General features: G+C 45.3%; 4 protein-coding genes across 7 annotated transcripts in view; 2 read left to right on the plus strand and 2 right to left on the minus strand.

Annotated features, from left to right (window-relative positions):
* The first annotated feature begins 780 nt into the window (after positions 1-780).
* stil (STIL centriolar assembly protein) lies at positions 781-6,970 on the plus strand. 2 transcript variants are annotated; one of them, XM_025010948.2, is made up of 17 exons: positions 781-1,221; positions 1,889-1,987; positions 2,069-2,184; positions 2,281-2,516; positions 2,596-2,840; positions 2,912-2,995; positions 3,075-3,161; positions 3,238-3,397; positions 3,470-3,573; positions 3,649-3,757; positions 3,968-4,969; positions 5,269-5,356; positions 5,429-5,603; positions 5,681-5,771; positions 5,852-6,126; positions 6,206-6,745; positions 6,820-6,970. In XM_025010948.2, exons 1-16 carry the CDS (start codon positions 1,142-1,144, stop codon positions 6,720-6,722), a joined length of 3,468 nt encoding a protein of 1,155 aa, XP_024866716.1. In that variant the 5' UTR covers positions 781-1,141; the 3' UTR covers positions 6,723-6,745; positions 6,820-6,970. The 2 variants fall into 2 exon arrangements, with proteins under 2 accessions (XP_024866716.1, XP_037837053.1); XM_037981125.1 differs by having other exon boundaries at positions 784-1,221; positions 3,473-3,573.
* Positions 6,971-7,836: 866 nt separating this feature from the next.
* serpinc1 (serpin peptidase inhibitor, clade C (antithrombin), member 1) lies at positions 7,837-12,053 on the plus strand. 3 transcript variants are annotated; one of them, XM_017437585.3, is made up of 8 exons: positions 7,837-7,942; positions 9,067-9,436; positions 9,682-9,897; positions 10,126-10,263; positions 10,367-10,585; positions 10,793-10,967; positions 11,396-11,460; positions 11,584-11,760. In XM_017437585.3, the coding sequence occupies exons 2-8, from the start codon at positions 9,068-9,070 to the stop codon at positions 11,758-11,760; spliced, it is 1,359 nt and encodes a 452-aa protein (XP_017293074.1). In that variant the 5' UTR covers positions 7,837-7,942; position 9,067. The 3 variants fall into 3 exon arrangements, with proteins under 3 accessions (XP_017293074.1, XP_017293075.1, XP_037837134.1); XM_017437586.3 differs by having other exon boundaries at positions 7,842-7,942; positions 9,041-9,436; XM_037981206.1 differs by lacking the exon at positions 7,837-7,942 and having other exon boundaries at positions 9,068-9,436; positions 11,584-12,053.
* A 609-nt stretch (positions 12,054-12,662) lies between these two features.
* zbtb37 (zinc finger and BTB domain containing 37) lies at positions 12,663-23,306 on the minus strand. Its single transcript, XM_017437609.3, has 4 exons — positions 22,922-23,306; positions 20,797-21,715; positions 20,630-20,729; positions 12,663-20,507 (listed from the first exon to the last, which is right to left on the minus strand). Exons 2-4 carry the CDS (start codon positions 21,705-21,707, stop codon positions 19,980-19,982), a joined length of 1,539 nt encoding a protein of 512 aa, XP_017293098.1. The 5' UTR covers positions 21,708-21,715; positions 22,922-23,306; the 3' UTR covers positions 12,663-19,979.
* A 616-nt stretch (positions 23,307-23,922) lies between these two features.
* LOC108248668 overlaps positions 23,923-25,487 on the minus strand; it is a 3,365-nt gene continuing 1,800 nt past the window's right edge. The window contains exons 4-5 of the mRNA XM_017437592.2: positions 24,448-24,738; positions 23,923-24,372 (exon numbers count right to left, since the gene is read on the minus strand). Of these exons, the coding sequence (XP_017293081.1) occupies positions 24,209-24,372; positions 24,448-24,738 (455 nt within the window). The 3' untranslated portion in view covers positions 23,923-24,208. The remainder of the gene's footprint in view (positions 24,373-24,447; positions 24,739-25,487) is intronic.

The raw sequence follows: 25,487 nt of genomic DNA on the forward strand, positions 1-25,487 counted from the left end.
GATCTCCCAGCTTTGTGGGCGTTCCCTCTCAGAGCCGGGTGGTGGTTGGCTGAAGCGCAACAACAAAGAGTCGAGATTCCAAAGATCAAAGATTGTTTATGGTAAGGATGCGTGCATCTGAATGGGAAATGCGGCCAGTTTTTCTCTCGGAGCGAGTGGGCGTTGTCCCGACAAAACAAACACCCTACAAGCCTGACCCCCCCCCCAAAAAAAACAAACAAACAAAAAAAAAACAATCAGCATCTTTACTTTACGGAATGATATAAACAAATAAAAGACTTAAATACTTTATTTGTAAATATTGTCTCCACCTAGATCAACCCAGAGAAATGCAGTGCCATGACAGTTTTAAAAATAAAACTACAGCTTTTATAATTGTTGGCCCATTCCACTCCTTTACCTCAGCGCTCACCATTTGAGTTCCTTCTTTCTGCTGGATGCGTGTCATGTAACATGCTGATGAATAATTCCTCAGTGTGTTACTTTTCAGGAAATGGCTCAGTGTACTGGAAGATGATCCATCGGGGCATACAAATAATTCAGAAGGCACTAATATATTATTTTAAGGCAAGAGCTGACTGAAGTTCGTTATAACAGACTAGCAGCTATGTTCCTACGTGAAAATATTCATTTTTTTTAGTTTATTTATTCTAAAAAATAGAAACGTATAGCCTCTATTTATGTATTTAGTAATAGAAAATATTTTTATTTTTTTATTTGGCCTGCAGGGGGCGATATCGAGCACTAAGACGGTATTTCCAGCTAACAACTGCTGACGAGTGAACAAAACGGCACGCTATTGGTCAGTTTGTTTGCAACGAATTTTCCTATTGGTCTGCCGAGTTACCCCGCCAGTGGAGTTTGGAAACAGCGCCATAATTAAACTGCGCTCAACTTTTCGACATTTTTTTTCTTTTTTCAAATCTAGTTCGTTAATAATAAACGAGAATGAATTCGGTTCGAGAAGTGAGTTCGTTAGGTTTTCTGTGACTGACCCGCAGGTTCGGGTCTAATGCCGGCTGTGAGGTGAAGCTAACCGGGGAGCTAACGTTAGCATACTGTTGGCATACAGTTAGCATTCAGCGGCAGGTCGGTGGTTTGTTATCCGCTCGCAGCTCCGCTCCTGTCGGCCTCGTCGGGGATGAGCTGCCCGGTGAACTTTCAGGCCCTGGCCGGAGGGGTCTTCCAGGAGGTTTTTAATCCGGGAAACATCCGAGGAAGGTGAGTTTAATGTTAGGTTTTCAGATAAACTGACGCTTTAATCGGGGTTTTAAACCCGCAGCTGTCAAAACTTAAGTTTTATTATGAAAAAAAAACTGAACAATTAACTGATACCATAACGATTAAATTAATTGGATTAAAACAAGTTAATTCAGATTCTCACAGCTGATTTGTTTGGGTACAAAAAAAGATATATTTTTTTAAAAACAGTGATATTTTAGTTTGTTTGAAACATGAAATGAGATAAATTGCTCAGATTATTGTGATGGGACAGCTCAGACATGGAGTTTTAAATAAAAATAAACACTAACAGAAGTTTATGTTTTAAATACATATGTTGATTTGATACAGGTTTAAAGACTGTTTACACATTTCTAAAACATTTAAATCAAGTTTTTGATTCAAACCTGAGGCCTAAAAATAAGATGCAGCTTCAACTAATCCAGTAAGATTTTTGTATAAATTAAAGTTTAAGAATTTTGAGTCCATAACTTCATGTTAAATTAGAACCAGGAGAGAAATAAATCTCATTTTATTATTTAACTCGAGCTGCTGCTAAATACATTCAAACATTTAGTTTTTTTTAGATTATTTTTGTCTGTTTGAGGATAAATATTTAGGAACAGGAATGTAGCCTTGTGTTGTTAATAATAAATCTGTTTCACAGAAACTCCTTCACTCAGCTGAGTTTTCCTGAATCCAGATCGGCTCTGTGGGACAGCAGCACTGCGGGAGAGAAGCTCCACCTCCAGCTCTGCGCTCACAGGTGAACTCGCACCTGATCCCAATCCTGATCCTGTCAACAGAAAACTTAAATCAGAAACTTTGACGTTCCATTTCCCTGCAGGAAGCCGCGGGTCGTCCTCCTGGAAAAAGCTCTCCGCCTGGCCCAGCGTCACGCCCGCCGCAGCAACAAGCCCCGCCTCCTCTGTTTCTTCCTAGGATCAGCGTCAGTCAGCTCAGGTCAGAGGTTGCCACTCCTCCCCTCCCAGACGGCAGGTTTGTTGATCCCGCGCTTCGTGTCCTGAACCTGGCTGTGTGTCTCCATCTGTGGTCCAGATGAGGAAGGCGTCGTCGTGACCCTGGACCGCTTCGACCCGGGTCGGGATCAGGCCGGGGCCGCGGGTCGGGATCAGGCCGGGGCTGCGGGTCGGGATCAGGCCGGGACCTTGGATCGGGTTCCGTCTGCTCTCCTGCCCGGAGATGTCCTGGTTCCCTGTTTGTTCTCTGTCCAGTCCGACCCGACGCCTGACCCCACCGTCCAGTCGGAGGCGGAGCTTCATCAGTGCTTCAAGGTTTCTGCTTTTATTTGTTTTTGTTTGTTTGTTTGTTTGTTGTTTGCTAAAGCTGCAGCTCTGTGTTTTTTTTTCTCAGGTGCTGCAGCAGTTTTTGAGCGACAGACAGACTCTGGATCTGTCTCACCTGCTGAGGATCAGAGCTCACCTGGTCGTCTCGCAGGCCGCCGACGCCGCGGCGCTCAGCCTCAGCTGGTCGGCCGTCTGTCCCGCCATCGGTGTGGACGTCCAGCCGGTCAGAGCCGTCCCCGTCGTCCCCACCGCCTTGCAGAGGAGTCTGACCTGCGTGGGCCGCCCGCCGCAGCCCGCCGGCCGTCAGAGAGGGTGAGGCGTGCCGGCTCCACCTCCTGCCGGAGCCCAGTCACCTATTACTGACGTGTTTATGTTCCTGGCAGGTTTCTGACCATGGATCAGACCAGGAAACTGGTCCTTCTGTTGGAGTCAGACCCTAAAGCCGCCAGCCTGCCGCTCGTCGGGCTGTAAGTCCGTTTTTCATCTGAAGAAAATACGCTGTTTTTATTTACGTCCCAACCTGAAGTTTCTTCTTGTCTTTACCAGCTGGCTGAGTGGAGTCACACACGTCTACAACCCCCAGGTGTGGGCATGGTGTCTGAGGTTCATGTTTAGCTCCGCCCTCCAGGACAGGTGAGCCTCAAAGGCAGAAAGGAAGGCAGGAGTTAAAAAAGCTTCTATGTCTGAAGGGTTTCCTGTTGGGTTTCAGGGTTCTGTCAGAGAGCGGCTGCTTCCTCCTCGTTGTGTTCGGTTCCACCCACAGAACTCCTCAGTTCTTCCAGTGTCGACGGTCCGGACCAGAACAAGAACCAGGACCACAGCTGGACTTCCAGCTGCTGAGCGGCTCCCAGTCCGTCACACTTTACCAGGTATCGAATCGTTCCGGGTTTCAGGGTTCTCTGCTGCCGATGAAGGGAGCTGAACGTGACTCGTGTCGTCAGCAGGTGGCGCCGGTGGAAGGTCGGGTTCTGAAGTGCGAGCTGGGTCCAGAGGGTCACGACAGGCAGGCCGAGGTCTTCAGAGCGGCTCAGAAGTCCTTCAGCAGGTCCGAAGTCTTCCCGCGGACCCCCAGGAAATGGTTCTGAGCGGGATGATAATGTTTCTGTGATTCCGTCCTCAGAACACCTCCGCCCGCCGCTCGTCCCTCCGTCAGCGATCAGGACTCAGGAGTTGAGGATGAGGACTTTTCTCCCCGACCATCTCCGAGTCCCCACCTCCCGGCTCCACAGGTCAGAGGTCGAGCCGTTGGATTCTCTGGGTTATGGTGTCATTTAGAGCCCAGAGCATTTAACAACGGCAGTTTATATTAAATCTGATCTTTTTATTTTCACCAAATTCTCTAAGTTGATATTTTGAAATAATGTGGTACAAGAGAAAACACCTGGAGCTTTGGCTCCGCCCCCTTGCAGGTGAATGTTGAAGGTTATTTGTGGTTTCAGGCTCGCAGGATTCAGCCGTTGGTTCCTGAACTCTCCCTGCTGATTGACAGCAGCTTCTCCTCCAATCACAGCCCAGCCCAGGCCTCTGACCCCGCCCACAGGCCTCCTCCTCCAGCTGCTGCTCCGCCCAGCTCTGCCTCCTCATCAGCCCCCAAACCTCCTCCTCACCTCCACAGCACCCCCAACTCCAACCTGCAGCAGCCGTGCTCCTGCTGCTCCTCCCACACCTTCAGCTGCACCCCCATCTTCTCCTCGCCGACGCTCCTTTCTGCTCCTCCTCCTTCCAGCCTTCAGTCTGCTCCTCTTCATCCTGTTCTTCCTGCCTGCTCTCATCAACAAACACCTCCTTTATCCAGCCGTCACACTCCTCCTCCTCCTCCTTCCTTCTCCTATCAGCAAATTGCACCTCCTTCTGGGTCTCGTCACACTCCTCCTTCCACCAATTGCCTATCTACTCCTCCTGCTCCTCTAACTTCCTCCCACCAACAAACACCTCCTTTATCGAGTCACCCCACTCCTCCTTCCTCACATCAGAATGCTCTTCCTCCTTCCACCAACTGTCCATCAACCCTTCCTGCTCCTCTCGCCTCCTTGCACCAACAAACACCTCCTTTTTCTAGTCGACACTGTGCTCCTCCTCCCTCCTCCTTCTCCCATCAGCAGACTCCGCCTCGTTCTACCAACAGCCCAGCTACTCCTCCCGTTCCTCCAGCCTCCATCCGTCCATCAGATCTCCAGAACTCACCTCCTCTTTCCACTCTGTCTCCCTCCACCTTCCTCCTCCCTCCTGCTCCTGCCTGTCCCTGCAGCCACACCGCTCCTCCTCCTCTTCCTCACCCTTGTTGGAGTGACTCCCCCTCTCCTGCAGTGGCGGACCCTGTGTCCCCCTCCTGGCTCCCTTGTCCCTCCTGCCGCTGCAGTAAAACGGGAGGAGTCGCACCGTCGGACACCTACCGCCTCCTGCTCCACCAGGACCGCCAGCTGCGCCTCCTGCAGGCTCAGGTAACAGAACTCCAGACCCAGGAAACCGCCGCCGGGGGGGTGGGGTGTGTGTGTGGGGGTGGGTTCTTCTAGAATGACCTGAAACCTTCAGGGCGGAGCAGGAGAGCTAAACGTTTCTGATTGGTTCAGTTTCCCGAACGTCCCCGAGGACGGTCCACTGAGACAGTTTGTCCGTCAGCAGCAGCTGCTGGACTCTAGCATGTGTCCCCAGGCCAGCAGTTGAAAACCCCACCCCGGGCGCGAACATTATTTGACGTCTGTTTGAGGCTCGAATGCAGATGTTTCCTGTCTGTCTGCAGATCCAGATGCTGCTGGAGGCTCAGGGGACACTCCAGTCCTCCAGCCAGCAGGTTGGCGCTCAGACGGCCAGTGTCGCCGTGGAAACAGGTGAGGCTGTTCCCTCGCTGCCACTCAGTCGCTCGGCTCCGCCCACTCCCTCACCGCTGTTTCTGTTTCCAGGCGCCAGTTTGTTCTGGGGGAACGAGCTTCACCGGGAGGAACTACGGAGCCCAAACCCGCCGCCTTCGTCTTCCCCGAGCCCCTCGGCTTCGTCACATGACCAGCCTGTGGGCGGGGCTGAGGACTGCAGTGTCAGCGGTCAGGCGGCGCCCGGCCCCTCTCCTGATCCACACAGGTGAGGCGACACACCTGAGCTGAGTTCTTTACGAGTCCTTTCGAGTTTCCAAAGCTGAAGTGTTTTTGTTCCACCAGGTTCAGCGGTCTGCAGAGTCCGGTTCTAGGGGAAAGTGTCAGCATGTTCGGACCTCCAGACGAGCAGCAGAGTTTCTACCAGAACCTCATGGTACCAGAACCCTCAGAACCCGTACAGAACCACCATGATGGCACCAGGACTGACAAGGTTTTCTGTGGTTTTGTCTTTAGACTCAACTCAACAGTCGTCTCCAGGAGTCAAACAGGAAGCAGGATGCTGAGGACGGGTCCAGAAGGAGCAGTACGTCTCCGTCTGTCTCCGACCGCTCCCAGTCCTCCCAGTCGTCCTCCTGCTCCTCGTCCAAAAGGAAACAGAAGAAGACGAAGAGTCCTGACGGAGACCCGGTGGTCAGAGCCACGCTGCGACAGCTGCAGCAGCTCGGCGTCTCCGTGGACGAGAAGGACCTGATGGACACCACCCAGGTCCAAGCTGTGGAGAACGCCAGGTACTGGAGGTCCCGCCTGTGAGGTCAGGAGACAAGGCGCCGCATGGTTCTGACTCGGTTCTGTTGTGTTTGTTGGCAGCACGTTGGCGACCATCAACCCGGCGGCGGTTGTTTCCAGACTGACGGTGTCTGAGGGGACGGGCAGCGCTCTGTTCCCCGGAGGCAGCGTGGACCTGAGCCTGGAGGCCAACGCCATCGCTCTGCGTTACCTCAGCGACTCGCAGCTCAGCAGGCTGTCACTGGGAGGCCATGCCCCCCAGAACATCCCTGCCCCCTCCTCCTCCTCCGGAGACTCCCTCATGTCGCCTAGCAACATGTCTTTGGCCACCAGGAAGTACATGAGGAGGTACGGACTGATCGAGGAGGACGACGGTGAGGAGGAGGAGCGGGAGGAGGTCCTGGAGGCCCGGCGGCCGCTGACCAACGCTCAGAACCTGAAGCTCCTCCCACAGAGTCAGCTGATCCAGGAGCTGCGCCCCAAAATGCAGCTGCTGGCCGGAGACAAGGAAAACCGCTCGAGCAGGAGGCCTCCGGAGGCGTCTGTGGGGAACCTGCTGGACCTGAGGCGCCTGAGGCAGCTCCCCAAACTGTTCTGACAACCCGGCAGAACCAGGACCAGATCCAGGACCAGGACTTCAGTTCTAAACTCAGACCAGATCCAGGACCAGGACTTCAGTTCTAAACTCAGACCAGATCCAGGACCAGGACCAGCAGCCTCCCGGGCTGCTTCCTCTGATTATTTATCTGCTTTTCTGTGAAGTTTTTTAAGTTTTACTCTTCTTCTCGTCTTTTGCACAGATTGTAATTTTTTGTGAAATTATTTCATTAATAAAACTTACACTAAAACTTAAAAAAGCTTCTTTATTTACAGAAACGTGTTTAAATTTAAAGAAATGTTCAACTTCCAACAAATAAACTTCAGAGTTCATCCACCAGGGGGCGATACAGCAAACATTTTACGTTTTTATTTATTTTAGTTAATTTTTATCAGTATTTTAGTAACTTTTTGCTTTAAATGTTTGTCTGAAAACAAAAGCAATTATTTATTTTTAGATTTTATTTGACATTTACTTAACAAAAAGACTGAAACATTTTAATTCTGTTTAAAGAAAATCAATTAATTTATTGAACTACTTTTTAAAATATTTTTCAAAAATAAATTTGTGAAATACGGAAATAGTTTAGTTCAAGCTTATAAAATAGAAACATTTGACTGTTTTCAGTTTATTAAAAACATTTTCTTCACCTGAGATGTTTAAAACAAAAGTTGCAGAAGTTAAAAATAAATCAAAATGTTAATTAAAAATTACTTTACGACAAAATTAGTTATTTTAATTGAATTAATCTTTAAATATTGTTAAAATATCAACTTAAATATTTTTTATTTCCTTTAAAACTTCATGAACTGACCTGTTGTAAACATTTCCTGTGAATCTGGAACAAAATAAACAGGCAGAAAATCGTTTTTGTTTATAAATATGTATATTTTTTTTAATTTAACATGTGAATCATGTTTTATGACACTATGTGTTTAAAACATTTCTTGTGCATTTCTCCTCAATAAATTATGTTTTCATGTAAAATATCTCAGATATTAAACAGAAAAGTGAGTAAAATGAACCTTTATCTGTTTTCGGCTGCGTATTGATCGCTCCCGCCTCCTGTCCGGTCGGCGAGCAGCTGGATCAGCTCCAGATGTTTCCTGGTATCTGCTGACGGCGCTGCGGCTCAAAGGTTGCTGTTGGGTCTGCGTGCTCGGCGGGACACTGACCCAAAACCAAAACCAGCCAGAACAACCGACACCAAAGCTGCTCAGGTAAACCTTTTATTCCATTAATTCCTGTTTCTGTAGTTTAACAAGAAGAAAAAGGTTCTGGAGCCGCAAAGAGTAATATAAGCTAGAGAAAAACCTGAAGTTATTTGTTGGAATATTTCACAATTCTTCTTTTAATGAATATTTACCTCAAAGCTGTTTTCAGCTCGATGTTCTGTTATCTGTTGGAGTTTTTGTGGATTTAAACAAGCGTTTTTTAACAATCGTGGGGAAAAAAGAAAGTCAGTAAATTCTACAGTTTCATACATCAGGACAGAAAAAACTGATTCTAATCTGACCTGAAGTGGACAAAAAGAAACAACAGAAACCACGGAGTCGTGATTTATTCAACAAAATAACAAAAACTGGTTCCAGAGGATCTCAGAGGATCAGGAGCTGCTGGTCAGATGGGTGTTAACACAACGCCAGGGTGAAAAGACATCAGCAAGGTCAAAGGTTAAAGCCTCTTCTCTCTAAAACAACATGGCAGCTTGACTTGAAGGAACCACAAGACTTCTGGAGCAGAACCAGACCAGAGGACAGATGTTTACCCAGAATGCACTGCAGCAAACAGCTCCTCCCAGCTGTCAGCACGGTGGTGGAGGGCTGATGGTTTGGGCTGATTCTGGAGTCAGATGTGAGGCCATCTGTCCGACAGCTGAAGCTTGGACCAAAAAGGACAATGATCCCAAACACAGCAGCTAATCTACAACAGAACGGTCCAGTCAGAGTCCAGAACCTCAGAGAGCTGAGCAGAAACAAATGAGCTGAAGCAACGCTGGAAAGAAGAGTGGGCCACAACTCCTCCACAACCATGAGAGAAACAAACAGGAACCAATGAGCTGAAGCAACGCTGGAAAGAAGAGTGGGCCACAACTCCTCCACAACCATGAGAGACAAACAGGAAACCACTAAGAGTTCTGCTGCTGGAGGAGGTTCTTGATCAGGAACTGGAACGACTCGGTGGAACCTGTTGAGTGTTTTTGTTCACTGATAAGAATCAAGTCTTTTTCTGTCTCGATACAGAAACTCTAGAATTAGATATTTTCTTCTGACAGTTTAAGAAGTAAAAACTGTTTTTTCTTCTGTGAAACTCAACAGTCTCGTCTAATTGGTTCTTGGTGCAGGATGAGGTCTGCTGATTGGTTGCTGTTCCTGGCATTTCTACCTTGGATATCTTCAGCCGAAATGGACATTTGCAGCGCCAAACCCAAAGACCTCGCTCTACAGCCGCGCTGTATCTACCGGAAGCCTGAACCAGAGGCCCCGGAGGAGCCGGAGCCGGAGCTGAAGTCCGAAGTCCTTCCAGAGCCCATGAACCCCAGAGTATGGGAGCTGTCGAACGCCAACAGCCACTTCGCCTTGTCTCTGTACAAACAGCTGACCCGCGGCAGGACGCCTGAACAAAACATCTTCATATCCCCCATCAGCATCTCCACTGCGTTCGCCATGACCAAGTTGGGAGCCTGCAACCAGACACTGGAGCAGATCATGAAGGTCAGAGAGACGCAGAGTCCCAAACAGAAACGGCAAATTATTCACATCTCTCTGCTCATACTTTAAAATCCCTTCAGCAGCATCTGCTTCTGTTGCTGTTTAAAACGCATCATTCTAAACTCTGGTAGTCGGTGGTTGAACATCAGCAACAGAGACCAGATATAGTTCTTAAACCTTCAAGGAAGGTGACTTGACCCGAACACCATTTTCCAGAGGCAAGCACGTGTTTGTGTTCATGTCCGCAGGTGTTTCAGTTTGACACCATCTCGGAGAAGACGTCGGACCAGGTCCACTTCTTCTTCGCCAAACTGAACTGCCGCCTCTACAGGAAGAAGGACCAGACCACGGAGCTGATCTCTGCCAACCGGCTGTTCGGGGAAAAGTCCCTCGTCTTCAACGAGACGTACCAGAACATCAGCGAGACGGTGTACGGAGCAAAATTGCTGCCTCTGAACTTCAAGGTATTCATCGTAACTCGGAGAGTGCAGACCTCCACCGGGACCACGGCATCGATAAACTAATCAAAACTACAGGAACCAGATTGACTGATAGGCCTTAAAATCAGTCATCGGTTGTTCCTGATAAAATGACCTTTTATGCCGACAACATCATTCTTTACTTCATGTTTTCGGTGAACTCTAACAAACTGCAGCAGCAGATCGCTCAGTAACTCTGGTTTTCTATTCCAGATGAATCCAGAGGAGGCTCGAGTCACCATTAACGACTGGATCTCCAACAGGACAAACAACCGAATCCGGGACACGCTGCCTTCAGGGGCGCTGGACTCCAACACCGTCCTGGTTCTTGTCAACACCATTTTCTTCAAGGTATGTCTACATCTGAAGCTGCTCAGGTAAAACAAAGATCATGTTATTGTGCTGCTTAGGTTTAACCATCTAAAACCTACCGTGACTTTTTTCTACCTCTAAGGGTCAGTGGAAGAATAAGTTTCCCAAAGAGTACGTTTCCCCGTCAGACTTCTATGTCAGCACAGATCGCACCTGCCAGGTCCCTATGATGTACCAGGAGACCCAGTTCAGGTACAAACATTTCCCCGACGATAAGGTGCAGCTGCTGGAGATGCCGTACACAGGAGATGACATCACCATGGTGATCATCCTGCCAAGCAGAGGGAACCCGCTAAGTGAGGTAATCCTTTGTGTCCATCATTCTCCTTTTCGTGTGGTCCACTTTGGATTCCACTTTATGTCCAGATTTAATCCACTTTGTGTCCAGTTTGAATCCACTTTGTGTCCAGATTGAATCCACTTTGAGTCCAGTTTGAATCCACTTTGTGTGGACTTTGTGTCTGCCGGATTTCCCGTTTCAGTGAAGTTCTGCTGTTTCTGGGATCAGGTGGAGGAAAATCTGGACCTGAAGAAACTGAACGGCTGGTTGGACCAGATGAAAGACACCACTGTCTCCGCCTCCGTCCCTCGCTTCAGGGTGCAGGACAACCTGAGCCTGAAGGAGAAGCTGCAGGAGATGGGGCTGACAGACCTGTTCAACGCTAACAAGGCCAGCCTACCGGGTGGGTCCACCTCGGGTCTCAGGTGTCGAGTCTCAGGTCTTGGGTCTCAGGTCTCGGGTTCCAGGTCCTGGGTCTCAGGTCCCAGGTCTCAGGTTTTGGGTCTCAGGTTCAGGGTCTCAGGTCCCAGGTCTCAGGTTTTGGGTCTCAGGTTCAGGGTCTCAGGTCTCGCGTCAGGGGAGAGCAGGTCAGATCTACAGCTTCTAACCAGAGTTCAAGTTTGATTTATCAGTTTAAACAAAGTTTTAAACAAAACAAGGCTTTTCCTTCCTTTAAATTCGACCCGGAAAACCTCCTGTCGAGTTTAAAATCTGCCAAAGGCATGGTTTCTCACAGCGACGGGTCTCAAAGTGTTGGAGCTGGAAAATGATTTATTTGTTGATTAACGTCCAATAATCTAAAACCTCCTCTGTTGGGTGTTTGTGTTTCAGGGATCCTGGAGGACGGCAGCGACAGTCTCTTCATCTCTGAAGCTTTCCACAAAACCTTCCTGGAGGTCAGTCAGGAGAACATCTCCTGTTTGTTTCATGAATCACACACAGAAATCAGTTGAACAAAGAGGTGGTTGTGGAGCAAACTGAAGGGCAGGCTTGCAAACGTCAATGTTTTCTGTTTTCAGGTCAACGAGGAGGGAAGTGAAGCGGCGGCGGTCACGGCCGTGGTGGCCGTCGGACGCTCTTTCAACCTTCAACGTGAGGTTTTCCTGGCCAACCGCCCGTTCCTGGTGCTCATCAGGGAGGCGACGGTCAACACGCTGCTGTTCGTGGGCCGCGTGGCCGACCCCTGCGACCAGTAAAACCTCTTCAACATGCGCCGAAAAAATCAGAATCACATAAGAATGGAACTCAGCTAAGATTGAAACTAGATTTACAGATTTTTATTTTTGCTATAAGATGTTCATAACGACTCTGCAGAGATGAATAAATTGTGTTGAAGTTTAAACCAGTTTGTTTTCCAAGAACTTCAAATGTTCTTTGAAGGAATGGTGAAGAATCTATTGACTCTTATCTACTGGCAACACTAAAAACCTTCAGAGTTTGAGTTTGTAAACTGATTCAAGTTGAAATAAATAACCAGGAGTTTAAATTATCTGCAGGCGGTTCAAACAGGGACTTCTTGGAGTTTCCTCCTGAATGTTTATTAAAGTCTTAAACTGAGATTGTTACAAAAATCCGAATGAGATGTGATGAACCAGCATCGGAGTCAGGAAGGTAATCGTTGGGTGAACATCTACTTCAAGAGTTTTATGGAGGAGGTGAGTCAAACAGAGCCTCCGTTTTCAGTTTGGAAGAGGAACTTCAGAGCTCGGGTACAATGGAAGTCAATGGGAGTTTAAAACTAAAAAGTTTAGACAGCTCAGAAGTTAGAGTGACACTCATTTCTCTCTACTTTCATTGTGTAAAAACCGTTAAAGATCTCAAAACTCCAGTTCAGCCACACATTTAAACTTTGATTGATGGATTTGACCATTTGTTTCAACAAAATCCTTTTTTCTTTCAATGTACCGCTTCCAAAAGTCAACCCAGTAAACCCTAATCATAAGATAATCAAAATAAACCAAAACATTGTGGTTCAACGTCTTATCGTTGAAGTTTTGCATTATTTTTTGTTTAGACAGAAACGAGAACCTTGGTGCATTCTCTGCAACCATCAGTTTGTGGAGCGTTTGGACGACGAGGAAAAAACGAGGAGAGTCGCTGCTGTTTGACACTTAAAGTGCTTTATTTCCTTAGAAGGAGATCCGACCTGTGAGTGATCTAGTGGTCATAGTGAAAGAAGCTTCTTCACATTTTTCTAAACTAGTCGACCTTTGGCCTCACACACACACACACACACACACACACACACTCTCACACACACACACTCCAACATGATTTAGCAACAAACACATGCAACATAAAAGATCTTCACATAAAACCTTTTAGGTTCGTCTGCTAAAAGAGCTTGTTAGGTACCTCCTTTTAAAAAATGTACAATATTGAAAATTCATTTACTAAACTCCATTCTTTTCTATTTTCTGCTTCAATATATTAGGATATACTTTGAGGAATCAACAGTAAAGAGTAATCTCATTAAGTGATTATGATTAAATGATTTCATTTATAATTAGGCATATTGTGGTCAAGGTTACTGGATATTATTTATAATAAAAATTGGATTCACAGAATAAAAAAAGCAAGTAGTTTCAGACAAGCTAAAGAAAACATTAAAAACAACATTTGGCATGTTTTAACAAAGCAAACTTGATATAATCGGACAAAAAGTCGAGCCTCAAAATCAAAAAACAGAATCCCAAACGATGGTGATGATGATAATGATGGTTGAGGTTTGGCCGTTTTTCACAGTTCAAAACTAAAAAAAGTGATGTAAAATAAGTACAGAAGAAAAATAATAATCATTCTGAAGTGGTTTTCTCAAGATAACGAGTTAGTTATTTTGAGATAACCAAGCTTTGTTTTGTCAAGATAACAAGATATCGGTTTTTCTGAAAATAACGGGAAAATTGGTGGTTCTATGTCGCGCCCATGTATCCATGTCGTGACACGTGCACGACAAATTTAGCTTTTTAACATTTAAATAAATAAGTTATCTTGAGATAACATCCACAAGTAAGAAATTACTGAAAGGGAAAGGTCGGATTTTTGCTTCCTTTCAATTAATAAACTAACAAAAGGTCTACATGCATGAAACTCTGATGTAAAAATATTATAATAAACCTCAAAAATAAGTTATATACTTTATGATGCATTTCTGGTCCAAATTACCAGAAATGCTGTTTGAAAAACATTCCCAATTGTTGCTTTTCATAGCAAACATTTGCAAGTTAAAAGACGATACATTACACTGTTAAAAACAATTAATTTGTAGGTTTTTAAATGTGTTAAAATAAAATTTTGATCCGACTTTTCCCCCTGAAGATCCCTTTAAAAAGACCAGACTGGACCGGATCTTACTACGCTTTAGAGACAAAAAAAAAAAAAACAACAAAATTTAAAAACATGAAAAATTTGTCTGATTTGGGCATCTGTGACTTTTTTCCTTTAAAACAGAGAACAAACTACGTTCACGTCTTTGTGAACCTTGCTGGGCGACATGTCCAACTTTCTTTTTTCTTACGTTATTTAATATTTTTGCTTGAAATATTTCAAACACAAAATGTTCGACTCACAACTAACAGGATAGAAAACGTACAAAGTTACCACAAACCGTAAGAAATGTCTTCAATTCCTCTCATTTGTTAAATGTTGTACACACACCATCTGCGTTAGCCTGCACATAGTCAACAAGCTAACGAAACTTACATCGGCATGGCAAACTAAACATTTAGATTCGTGAGGTATTTTGTTAAAAAATGAACACATCTGACCTGTGTAATAATGACATAAAATGTCTAGTTTTAAACCGACACAAATATGTCAGAAAATCTAAAACCAGTATGCATTAACCTTAGTTTGACTTTACTTTTGGCTAGCATAACTAAACAAAGAAATATTTATTTTACCTTCTTGACTACCCACGCCAATTTAAAATATTTGTAAAGGGTTTAATAGTATTTAGAATTTAATTTCATTGCTTCAACTCGATGAAAATAGTCTTAACCGTTCGACCTGAAAATCACTAGCTAACGGTTAGTATTTAAAAAAAACGGTTTAAATACTAAAGTGGAGCTAAAGTAAACAAAGTCTCTTTTTAAAACTTATCAGCTTGGCTTTAGTTTTGGCTATAATAACAGTTTTATTTTTTAACTTATTCAAAACCCAATATCTTAATTTGCATAAAACTAAGAAATATATGTAAAGGTTTTAACAATAGATTAAATTTACACCACTGTTTTTAGTCTGACTTGGTTAAAATAATTTTAATGGTTCAACCTGAAAATTACTAGCTAACGGTTAGCATTTTGACAGACTGGTCTAACAATCTGAGCCAGATGGAACCGGTTTAGACTGGTTCAGAGCTGGATTTGGGCTTTTTTTATTGCATCAATAGCTAATTTTGCCATCAGAGAACAAAATACAATATTTTAGTTTTAAATAAATAGTTTTAAAGAAATTGAATTGACATTTTAGTTTTCCTGTATTTAAGCAAACATCCTATAGAAACCACTTTTCAACTGCATTCACACAACTCCAGATAGAGAAATTCTAAAACCAGACTGCATTAACTTTAGCTTGACTTTAGTTTTGGCTAGCATAACCATCTTAACTTCTTGACTAACCAACACTATCTTTAGATGCAACTGTTTTAGACCGGTTCAGAGCTGAGTTTGGACTCTTTATTGCATCAGTAGCTAATTTCGCAGAGAATAAAACACTGTTATTTTTAAGAAGTTGGTGGTAATTGGGGAAAAAAAGAGAAGGACCAAAGTTCACAGTTTCCCTGTTCCCTTGCAAATTACAGCTATAAACCACTTTCAGACCGCATCCACACTACTTCAGGTATCTTTAGAAACAGGTTTTTCTGTTTGCACGTCTGCATGTGAAAAGTTTTGGTGAGATTCCTATATACAAATATTTTCAGTGAATCAAAATTTGGTGTCAATTAAAAAAAGGAAGACATAGCAAACAGCAAAGATAATCTTTTGCCCAGCTACGAATGTCCTGTGTTTTGACGTTGTTGATGTGGACACTCTCGCCACCTAGTGACATTTTCGTTCAAATGCAAGGACGGAAAAAACAAACCTGTTAAAAAAATATGCATAGTAGTGTAGATGGATCGTCAGTCTAACAAATTTTAACTTCAACCAGTCAGCTTGAGGTGAAATTGATAATACACTGTGATATGTGTGCGATAAAACACGTCAGAAAACGAAATGTATGGTGGAAGTTGAGGTCACATTGATCATGAACTCATTAAAACTGTTACTGAAGGTAAACTGAAACCTGAATTTACTGAGGCTGCAGGACACTTAAAAGAGGTCTTGTGGTTTTAAATATTAGATTTTTTTTGTTCCATATTGCCCAGCCCTGTTTTTTTTGTATTTTTGTAGCCCCATGTCAGGGATTTTCAAAATTTACCTGCTGCTCGTGTGTTTATTTACAGGTGATTTTAATTTCTGCAGGGTGCAAACTGCACTGAGGTTTAACGTTCTGCTACGTGGGGAAATGTCCACTTGAGTGAAAAATAAAGAAGAAAGTCTTTATACCTGATAGATCCTGGTTAAGCCTGAAGTGTGAGCGTGGCGGCGGCTCTTATTGTGGAAATCTCGAGTCATTCGGTGTGAGGACAGAGCCGCTGGCTTCACTTGCATAAAAACATTTTCTCTCCACTGAGAATCTGATTCACAGTCCTGTAGAAAACAGTAACAGTGGATCCGTGTGCTACCTCCACAACTCTTCGACTCCCAACTCGTCTACATCATTTATATGCCAAAAAAAACAAAACAATTATCTTAGTAGTTTAAATATGTTTGTCTAATAATATGTGTAGATTTGTCATTGTTCTGTTTTCCTTATAAAACATTTAGTCCATGACTCTTTCTTGCAGTTAAGTGCTGAAGTAATTTTGGCGTTTTGGAGGCCATGCCGTTGTCCTTTGGTTGCCAGTTGGTCTGACCTGCGCTCACCTCCACACAGGTGAACTTTAACCTCTGGAGTTTGTTTATTTTTAGGTCCAGCTCCATGGCCTGGTTTCTACATCCATCTGGTCTGACAGGCTCCATGACGTTTTCCTTTTCCGGTTAATGTGAACCCAGATCACCTGTCATTAATGACACATTACTATTGCTGCACTCTGTGTAAACTTACATTTGTTAAATTATTTATTCTTTATTTGTCGCACTAAACGGGCTCACCGTCATTTTCAGCTCCATCGTGCTGAAGCTGTTAAAAAATGTTAACACGGAGGCCATCTTTTGTGCAAAAAACCCCTCCTGTCTCCCAAATAAACGCTCCCCAGTGAACAATATTCCAGCCGGACTTTAAGTCAATGAAGTCTTGGAAAAAACATAAGGGCACACGGGTCAAGGTTCTGGTTTTTGATCAATAACATCAATAATTTCACAGAGATGTCCTTGACCATTCACTAGCTTATCTACAAATATGGCGGTGAGCATGCAGCGTTGTCTCCAAGTGACCTTTGACCCCTGCTATTTCCAGCCCTGTGGTGCGTTCCATTTTGTGCTCAGAAGTCGGAAATATGAGCTGGAATGACCCTGGCCCATCCTCAAAATCCAATATGGCTGACTCAGTTGGGGTAGCTACAGTAATTTTGATTTTATTCTCACTTTTGTCGATTTGTCCACCATTAATCCAGCTGGACACAGTCCTGTCCAACAACACTGAGTGGACATGTTCTGGTGTTTGAAAGTACGGCGTGTGGAGAATTCATTATCGACTTGTAGCGCTAACGGTAGTTAGCTTGGTTACTGAGCATAAGAATTAGCAAACTACGCTGATTTTTCCAGTTGCTTCTGGAGCATAGTTCAGTTGGGCCTGACGTCATTCCCAGATCCTAGTTCTGACTTCCGAGGAACGCAGCCTAGTGCTGGATGCAGATTATGCATTAGATGTCTTGTTAGCAAATAAAGTCTTGTTACGTAAAGAGCCGACAGCAGGGAACCAACGAGTGACGTTAGCGATAAGCGACGGAGGTCTTTTTGTTGTGAGCAGCAGCTTTGATTGGATAAAATGTTGATTTTCAGTATTTTTGCCGAAGACAAACTGTTAGCGTCAGCCTGTTTTAAAGTTGTTAGCTCCTTTAACAAAAGAAACGGCATAAAGCCTGTTTGAAAACGGCCATTTTAACATCACCAATACACTGAAACTGACTGTTGAATTAACCTCTACATTTAATCAAACTATTCAACTGGAACAAGTTGGATTTATTATTGAGTTGGAATTATACTGAAGTGTTTTAAAACTGAATTTACCTGGACTGTTCAGGAAATAAACTGGTTTGAATTGAACTTTTAAGTAACTGGACTTGTTTAGTTCTTCAACGAACTTCTATGAACTGGCACCGTTTAAAAAACTTAAATATGTTTGAACTAATGAAATATATTTCATACAAAATAAATGAAGAGAAGGAATTCAGTTAAACTAGTATTGTAAGTTGAGTGCAGCAGATGTGATGAGTCATTAAACGCGACAGATGTCTCTGATCAGGTTTTCCCGCCTTTTCTTCTGTTACACATTTTCAGAGCACAAAAGTCTACAGTAAAGATGAACAAAATAAAAATAAAGACATGCTTGTTTATAAAAAAAAAAAAAAAAACCCTATCTGGGAAGACATCTCTGCGTGGATCAGAGCGCCCCCAGGTGGTGCTGAGTGTGCAGCAGCTGTATTGCGTAGTGATGAGAGGTAACTGAGCCGTGTAGCTTATCCGAGACTGGACCGGGTCCAGTTTTCCTACCATGTTTGTTCGGTCAACATCCCGCCAGATGCTCCAGCCTAAATCTACAAGATCCTCATCAAGTTTCACTGCCACGAAGCTCAAATCCAAAAATAATTTACTTTTTACAGCCAAATTAACCGAACCAGTGTGATTGGAGTTCTGCTGAAGATACGGTCCTCAAACATCCTGCTTTAAAAAAGGTCCAAAACTTTATAAACACCACGTATTTCATTTATAGTAAATGTGTTTAATAAAAGTTCTCCTTTAATATACTCATTTTTGCTTTAAAGTTGACGATTTATTAGTAACAGTACTGTTAAGAGTGGACATTTTTTATATTTTCATGGAAATGTAAACAGAAACAGCTAATTATTTTTGATTTTTGTGTGAAGTTTGGTTTAAAATCTGTATGAAACATTTACACTAAATAAAATGATGCATTAAGTAATTAGGCCCCGCCCACACTTCCACAGATATTTTTAAAAAACGTTGCGTTTGTGCCTCCCATTCATATGTAAACGGAGGTTGGTTGTTTTTTTTTAACATTTTCCAAAAGTATGGTTGTTTTTCAGGAATAAAGACACAGAAACTTGCTAACTGTCTCGATTTGTCCAAGAAAACAAAAACAACAATGGAGTTGTTGTTTTTTTCTGCATTTGTTACGTTTTACTGTAAATGTGCTAAAACTGTTAATAACTGAGCCTAAACATCAATTTGTAAACAATAAAAAAAACTAACTTTTTTAAAAAAAATGTTGCTAACGTGGGCATTCTCGCCACCTAGTGGCTCAGCATGGGTATTTCAGCCATTTTGTTAGAATGTAGGAATGTTGAAAAACAATCTTTTCTTGTTTTTTATTTATTTTACTAATACGATAATAAATGGGATTTCTATAGACTAATATGAACCTATTATTTAGATAACAAATATTTAAAATTTGCCTTCTTTGCAAAACTCTAGTTTTAACTTCCAGGAATTAGATATTTAATATATTTTAGTCAAATAAATTTCTAAAGAAGAACTGGTAAACAATAAAAATATAACCTGCTAAGTTATAATAAGACTAACCGACCTGTGCTGTAAAAGTTTAACAAACTTTTAAACAATGTAGTGTAAAACTGTGTGGTACGACACCGATATTCGTCTGAAATGAGACGAACGAAAACCTAAAATTAACTCCAATCACACTGGAATTTAACTCTTTACAGTTTCTGTTGGTGTTAAAATGAAATCTCTACCACTGTGGCACTTAAAGAGTGTATAAATTCTAACGATTGTTAACCTGACTGCTCCGGATTGTCTCAAGGCAAATACAAAGGATGTGAACCGGTAAACTGGCACTGAGTATTTTGGCAAAGTCCTCACAAGTCGGACTGTTGTGACGCTGCTTCGTGAACCTGTAAATATAAAAGTATAAATGTGTAACATAAACGTTGACGGAGGCAAACGAGAACCACTGAACTCTGTGGCGTAATGAGGTTGTTGTGTGTGGACCAAGTGTGTGGCGTTTTCTTCATTTAGCTTAATCTGTTCGGTTTGGTTAGTGAAGGTAGATGCGGTTTAAAGCGGAAATAAATCTCAGTTTGGACTCTGAGGTGTTTGTTGTCGTCAGAACATCCCCGACGGCTTTCAGGTACAACAGGATCAGACTTAGCTCCGCCCACGTCCTGTTGCTGAGGTCAGTCGGGCCCCGTGGTGGAAACCGAGGTTTGAGGACCCTCCCCGTACTGGCCCCCACCGTTACCGCCGCCGCCTCCACCGCCTTCAGGCTCCTCTTGGCTCGGTGAGGCCTCGTCACTCGGACCTCCCCTGGACGTGACGGAGGTGGTGGTGGTCTCGGGGGAGGCGCTGTGGGCCTCCTGGGGGGCGCAGCCGGGGTGGTTTTTGCGGAAGTGTTGGTTGAGGATGGCCTGGAAGGGGAAGCTCTTTCCGCAGACGTGGCAGTGGAAGGGCTTGTTGCCGGTGTGCTTGCGGATGTGGTACTCCAGCTGATCTTTGCGGGTGTACTTCTTCCCGCAGATGCGGCAGACGAACGGCGTGATTCCCATGTGCAGCCGCATGTGGCGGTCCAGGCTGCCCTTCTGGTTGAAGGATTTGCAGCAGTAGATGCAGGTCAGCCGGGGGTTGTAGCGGAACCAGCGGTCTCCCACCTGTTCCCTCAGGTACTCCTCGTATCCGCCCATATCGAACGCCGCATGCTCCTCGCCCTGACAAGCAGAGGAAAACAAGACTACAGCGAGAAAGGCAGGAGATCCAAACGCCGCTCGGATTTCTGCTCCGGCTACTTTCAGGCAGAGCTCAGACGAAAGTCGGATTTCTGCCTTCTTACCTGCGAGTTCGGCTGCCGCAGCTCGTCGGCTCTGCTCGGGGACTCGCTCTTCGCCCTCTGGCGCTCCGTGAGGACCACCACGCTGCCGGTGGGGCTGAACCTGACGGACACACACCATCAGACGGGTTCGGACCGCCGCCGGACGCCTGGAGGTAACAGGAACTCACCTGTCCGTCTCGCTGAAGCTGGAGGACGGCTGCGCGCTGCGGGCCCCCAGCGCTCCCAGTGGCGCCGTCACCACCGTGCTGCGTCCCGACGTGTCGATCATCACCGTGGCCCCCTCCTCCATCGGGCCACCCTCTTCCTGTGGCTCCCCCGCGCCGATCCATTCCTCCATCCTCTCAGTTTTGATCCTGACTCCGTCCTCGGCGCTGTCGGTCCGCTCCGGCTCGCTGCTGGTTTCCACGTACCACTGCCCCGCCCGGTTGATGCGGAGGATGGGCTCTTTGGCCACTCTACTGCTGGTGGCCCCGGGCCCCTCCAGCCCGCTGTGCTCCACGGTTGGCGGCGGGCTGAGCGGCTCCTCGGCCGGGCTGACCACCTCGCACGGCTCGGCGCCTCCCCGCGGGCCGAGAAGCCGCAGACCGCCATGATGACCGCCTCCTCGCACCACGGCCTCCAGGGTCCTGCTGCTCCTGGGCCCCCGACCTGCCTCCTCCTCCCGGGACCCCTCATCCAGGTCGGCCAGGCTGATCTTTAGGTGGATGCCCTCAAGGATCTGTGTGCAGCGGTCGATGATGTGCTGCATCTGCAGGAAGCTGGCGGCCGTCAGGTAGCTGATGATGTCGGCGAGCTGCAGGCAGAGGCGACCCGTGTAGCAGAAAGACAGCAGCTGCTCGAACACCGACGGGTTCCGGATCACCGTCAGCGACACCGTGCTCATCTGGCTCAGAGACATGTGGTCACGGAAGTACGGCGAGCTGGCGGCGAGTACCACCTTGTGCGCACGGAAGCTCTGTCCCTGAACGTTCACCACGATGTCGCAGAGGCGGCCCTGGACTCGCAGCTGGTTCAGGTGAGTCAGGACTGAGTTACTGAAGTCAGGGATGTCCAGCTGGATGCTGCCGGAGCGCTCCATGCTGCAGCCTGCAGGAAGAGGCCAGAACCAACCCGCGTCAGACCATCGGACCCACATCAGACCATGAGATCCACATCAGACCCGCATCAGACCATCAGTCCCACATCAGACCCGCATCACACCATCATACCCGCATCAGACCATGAGATCCGCATCAGACCCGCATCAGACCCACATCAGTGCTTTTTGCAACTGTTTTACTACATTTAGCTTTTAGCTACCATTTTGCTAATTTTAGTTTTTAGCTATGGATTTTTGCTACATTTAGCTTTTAGCTCTTATTTTGCTGATTTGAGCATCTGCTCTTCTTCTTTTAGCTTCAACAGTTCATTCTTCAACAAATTTCTGCAGTCATTCGGCACATCTTTTAGCAGAAAATGCTCCTTTTCAGTTGTTATGAGGCTTCCTCCTGTAGTTTCGAGCAGGTAAAACGTTTGGGTTTTTTTGGTCCCGTGAGGTGTTCCAGTTCGATGCTCCGCTCTCAGTTCGAGAGTTGTTTATGAAACTGCTCAGTTTTCACGCAGGGATATTTATTTTATCTGGTGCTGCTCGATGCCCCTCCCCCTTCTGCCTGGAAAAGGCGGGATCACCATGGCAACCAGCCACAGGCGGCATTAATCCTGTTAAATCTAAACTAAAATTTGTCACAATTCCAACTTTTAATAAAAGAGCTGAATATTGAGTATTTTAAATAAAAGAAATTTTAAAAAGAAGAGATGTTTCGTTGTTTCACGATGAAATAAGTCTCGCCTTATTTTTTTACAAATCTGAACTGATTATTATAGAAGAAAGATGGAGTTGCAGCACCAAATTTCTATAGAAATGTTCAAGTTTTGTTTTTTTGTGTTTCATTTGAATTTTTGGTCATTTCTTAGCAGTAATTCTCCTTTTCTTTGATTGTTTTACAGCTTGTTGTTCCTTCTGGCTGCTTGTTGGTTAGTTTTAGTTTCCTTCTGGTAATTTGTGCCTTTTTAAGGCCGTTTCTGCAGTAATTTGTTGTGAGCCGGCTGTAGTTTCTGTTTTCTTGGCTCGGTTGAACTTTTAAACATTAAATCGGGTTAAAGTGGCAGATTTAACCTGTTTCTGCAGGTTTTCAGAGCAGCTGATGAGGCATCACTTTGACAGGTCACAGATTTCACTGCACCACCTGCTCCAACAGGACAGGTCCACTGGGCCCAGAACTCAGACCCCGTTCGTGTCGGGGGGGTTCTCACCTGGATGAGGGGGCAGATCAGGTGTGGGTTCAGGACGAGGCGCTACGACACTTCAGTCCTGCGGGTTTCTGTGCATCGTCGTCGGGACGGACGACAGCCTCCGTTCGGTTCGGTTCGGCCCGGCGGGCTGCGGCTCCACCCGCCCGCTGCTGCTCCTCCAGGCTGCGCGCGGGGCTCCGGCGGCGGTCGCGTCGCGTTCAGGGCCGGGGATCGGCAGCTGAGCTCGGCCTCCGCTCCGGCAGCAGCCGCTCCGCCGACATTCCGCTGGAAGCCCGCCTCGGTTCAGACTCGGCCCGGTTTCATGCTCCTGCAGCGGCTTCTCATCTTCTTTTTTCAGCGGAGAAGGGCCGAGACTGCAGGAAGGAAGGAGAGGAGGAAGAAAACGTGCGCGGTATGATGGGTAACGTAGTTTTCCTCTTTCATCTCCGCCGGCTCAAAAATGGCTCAACGGACTACATTTCCCAGCATGCCCCTGCCAGTCAGAGGGGTCATGGTGGCATTTGGGAGTTGACTGAGTACTAATATAGTATACTGTTTAAAAAAAATACTTTATTAAAGAAAAAGTACTGTTTTCATCACCTTAGCTGTTAGCATGCTAACTGTTACCTGTTAGCATATTAGCTTAAACCACGCAGAAACATGAACTATAGTTACTGTGAATACATTAAGGGGTTATTTGGTCAAAATGTTGCTGATTTATTTCAAAATAATATTATAATGTAATGTAAACACAATGAGCTCATTGATTTGCCTTAAATTTTAAAATATATACACATATTCAAGTTTGTGTTTGCATTAACTAAAAGCTAAAGTTAAGCTGAATTTAGAAAAATATCTAAATTAAATTTAAGTTGAACAAAATCTCAGTAAAATGTTTGTTTTTTATACATTTTAGCATGTTCTAAATACAATATATCCGACAAAATGTCGATGAAAATATTGATATTTCTGGACCCAAATCAGCAAAATATGCAAAAACACAAATAAAACCACAGTAGTTCTTACATTTACTTTGACTTTTATTTGATTTCAAACAAATAAGACGTAATATTTTTATGTTTTGTCACATTAATTAAGTTAGATCAGTTGTTACGCATCTGTTTCTGCTTGTCAGGTCTGTATCACAGTTGGGACAGGGTAATTTAAGGCTGGAAAGTTTTTGATGAGCAAAAAACTTGTCAGAAAGTATTAAAATGTTTAAACTGAAGAAAAGTTAGCAAATATCTTCAAATAAGTGACAAGTTAGACTTTTCTGAACGATATTTGACCGAGTTGTTCCTTCAGGGACTAGTTGCAGGTCCTGCCGAGCGTCAGGTTGCCGCTGGTCACCTGTACGGTAACCGTCAGTCCGTTTTCACCGACGGTCGTATATCTTGTGTCTCTGAACGCCTGCAGCTCTTTGTCACTCACCGAGACTTCGCACTCGACCGAGGAGGTGGCTCTGCTCGCATCTGAAAAGACATCAGAACAGGTTCAGCTTTTAGGTCATCGAGTTCTGTCGGGTTCCCTGAGGCGGACGGACCCACCGAGGATGAACACCGGCAGCTGGAGGCTGTGCTCGGAGCGGATGTAGGACTTCGTGGTTGGGTTGTAGGTGCAGGTCAGGTTGGCGGAAACCACCGGGCCTGGTGTCATCCAGGCGACGATTTCTCGGCCCGTTATATTCCTGCTGCAGGACCCTCGTACAAAACCATACTGGTTCCTGTAGAACCAACAATCAGAGGCCGGGGACACCGGAGGGGTGCAGGTGACCTCAATGCTGTCGTCAAGGGAGACGAAGTGGCTGCTGATTGACAGACTGGGCCAGCGTTTGGTCCCTGCAGGGCAGACCACAGAGATTTGGAGGCCGTTTCTCCTGGACAAAGATCAGAGGGTTACATCGAGAAGAGGTATCTGCTGATTTCTGGACGCCTCAACAGGAAGTCAAATACCCAAAACTCTCTGGAGGGGGTTTATATTTTTTCTGGTTGGGAAGCCCTCGAGATCCCACCCAGAAATGCCTACAGCCATTTTGAATCTGGCCATCTCCAATAGTTAACCAGCTGTAGATCCAATGATTACTTTCTTAGAGTCTAAATAAAATCCACCCCGTGGTTCTTGACCTTTACAGACACAAACATGGCTACAACTCAGTCAGTTTTACACATATTGACCTTAAAATTAGCCTGGTAGTAGCTAAAAGTCATTCACAACACAAACTCTAAAGCCATTAACAAAGATTTAGCTCAGTTCCTGAGAATAAAAAACAAAAACTGAAAGAAGAAGAATATTTCAGCTTCAGCTCCTTTACGTCTCAGTACCCAATACTCCCGTCAGTACACTGTCAGAGAAATCAAACTCCAGAATCCTGAATACACGAGTCAAGAGTTCAAGGTTTTACTGTCAGAGGGACGTGTTGGTCCTGTCAGAGGGACATGTAGGTCCTGTCAGAAGGACATGTTGGTCCTGTCAGAGGGACATGTCGGTCCTGTCAGAGGGTCCTGTTTGTCCTGTCAGAGGGACATGTTGGTCCTGTCAGAAGGACATGTTGGTCCTGTCAGAGGGACATGTTTGTCCTGTCAGAGGG

This window comes from Kryptolebias marmoratus, linkage group LG18 (genome assembly GCF_001649575.2).
Source record: "Kryptolebias marmoratus isolate JLee-2015 linkage group LG18, ASM164957v2, whole genome shotgun sequence".
NCBI classification, from domain to species: domain Eukaryota; kingdom Metazoa; phylum Chordata; class Actinopteri; order Cyprinodontiformes; family Rivulidae; genus Kryptolebias; species Kryptolebias marmoratus.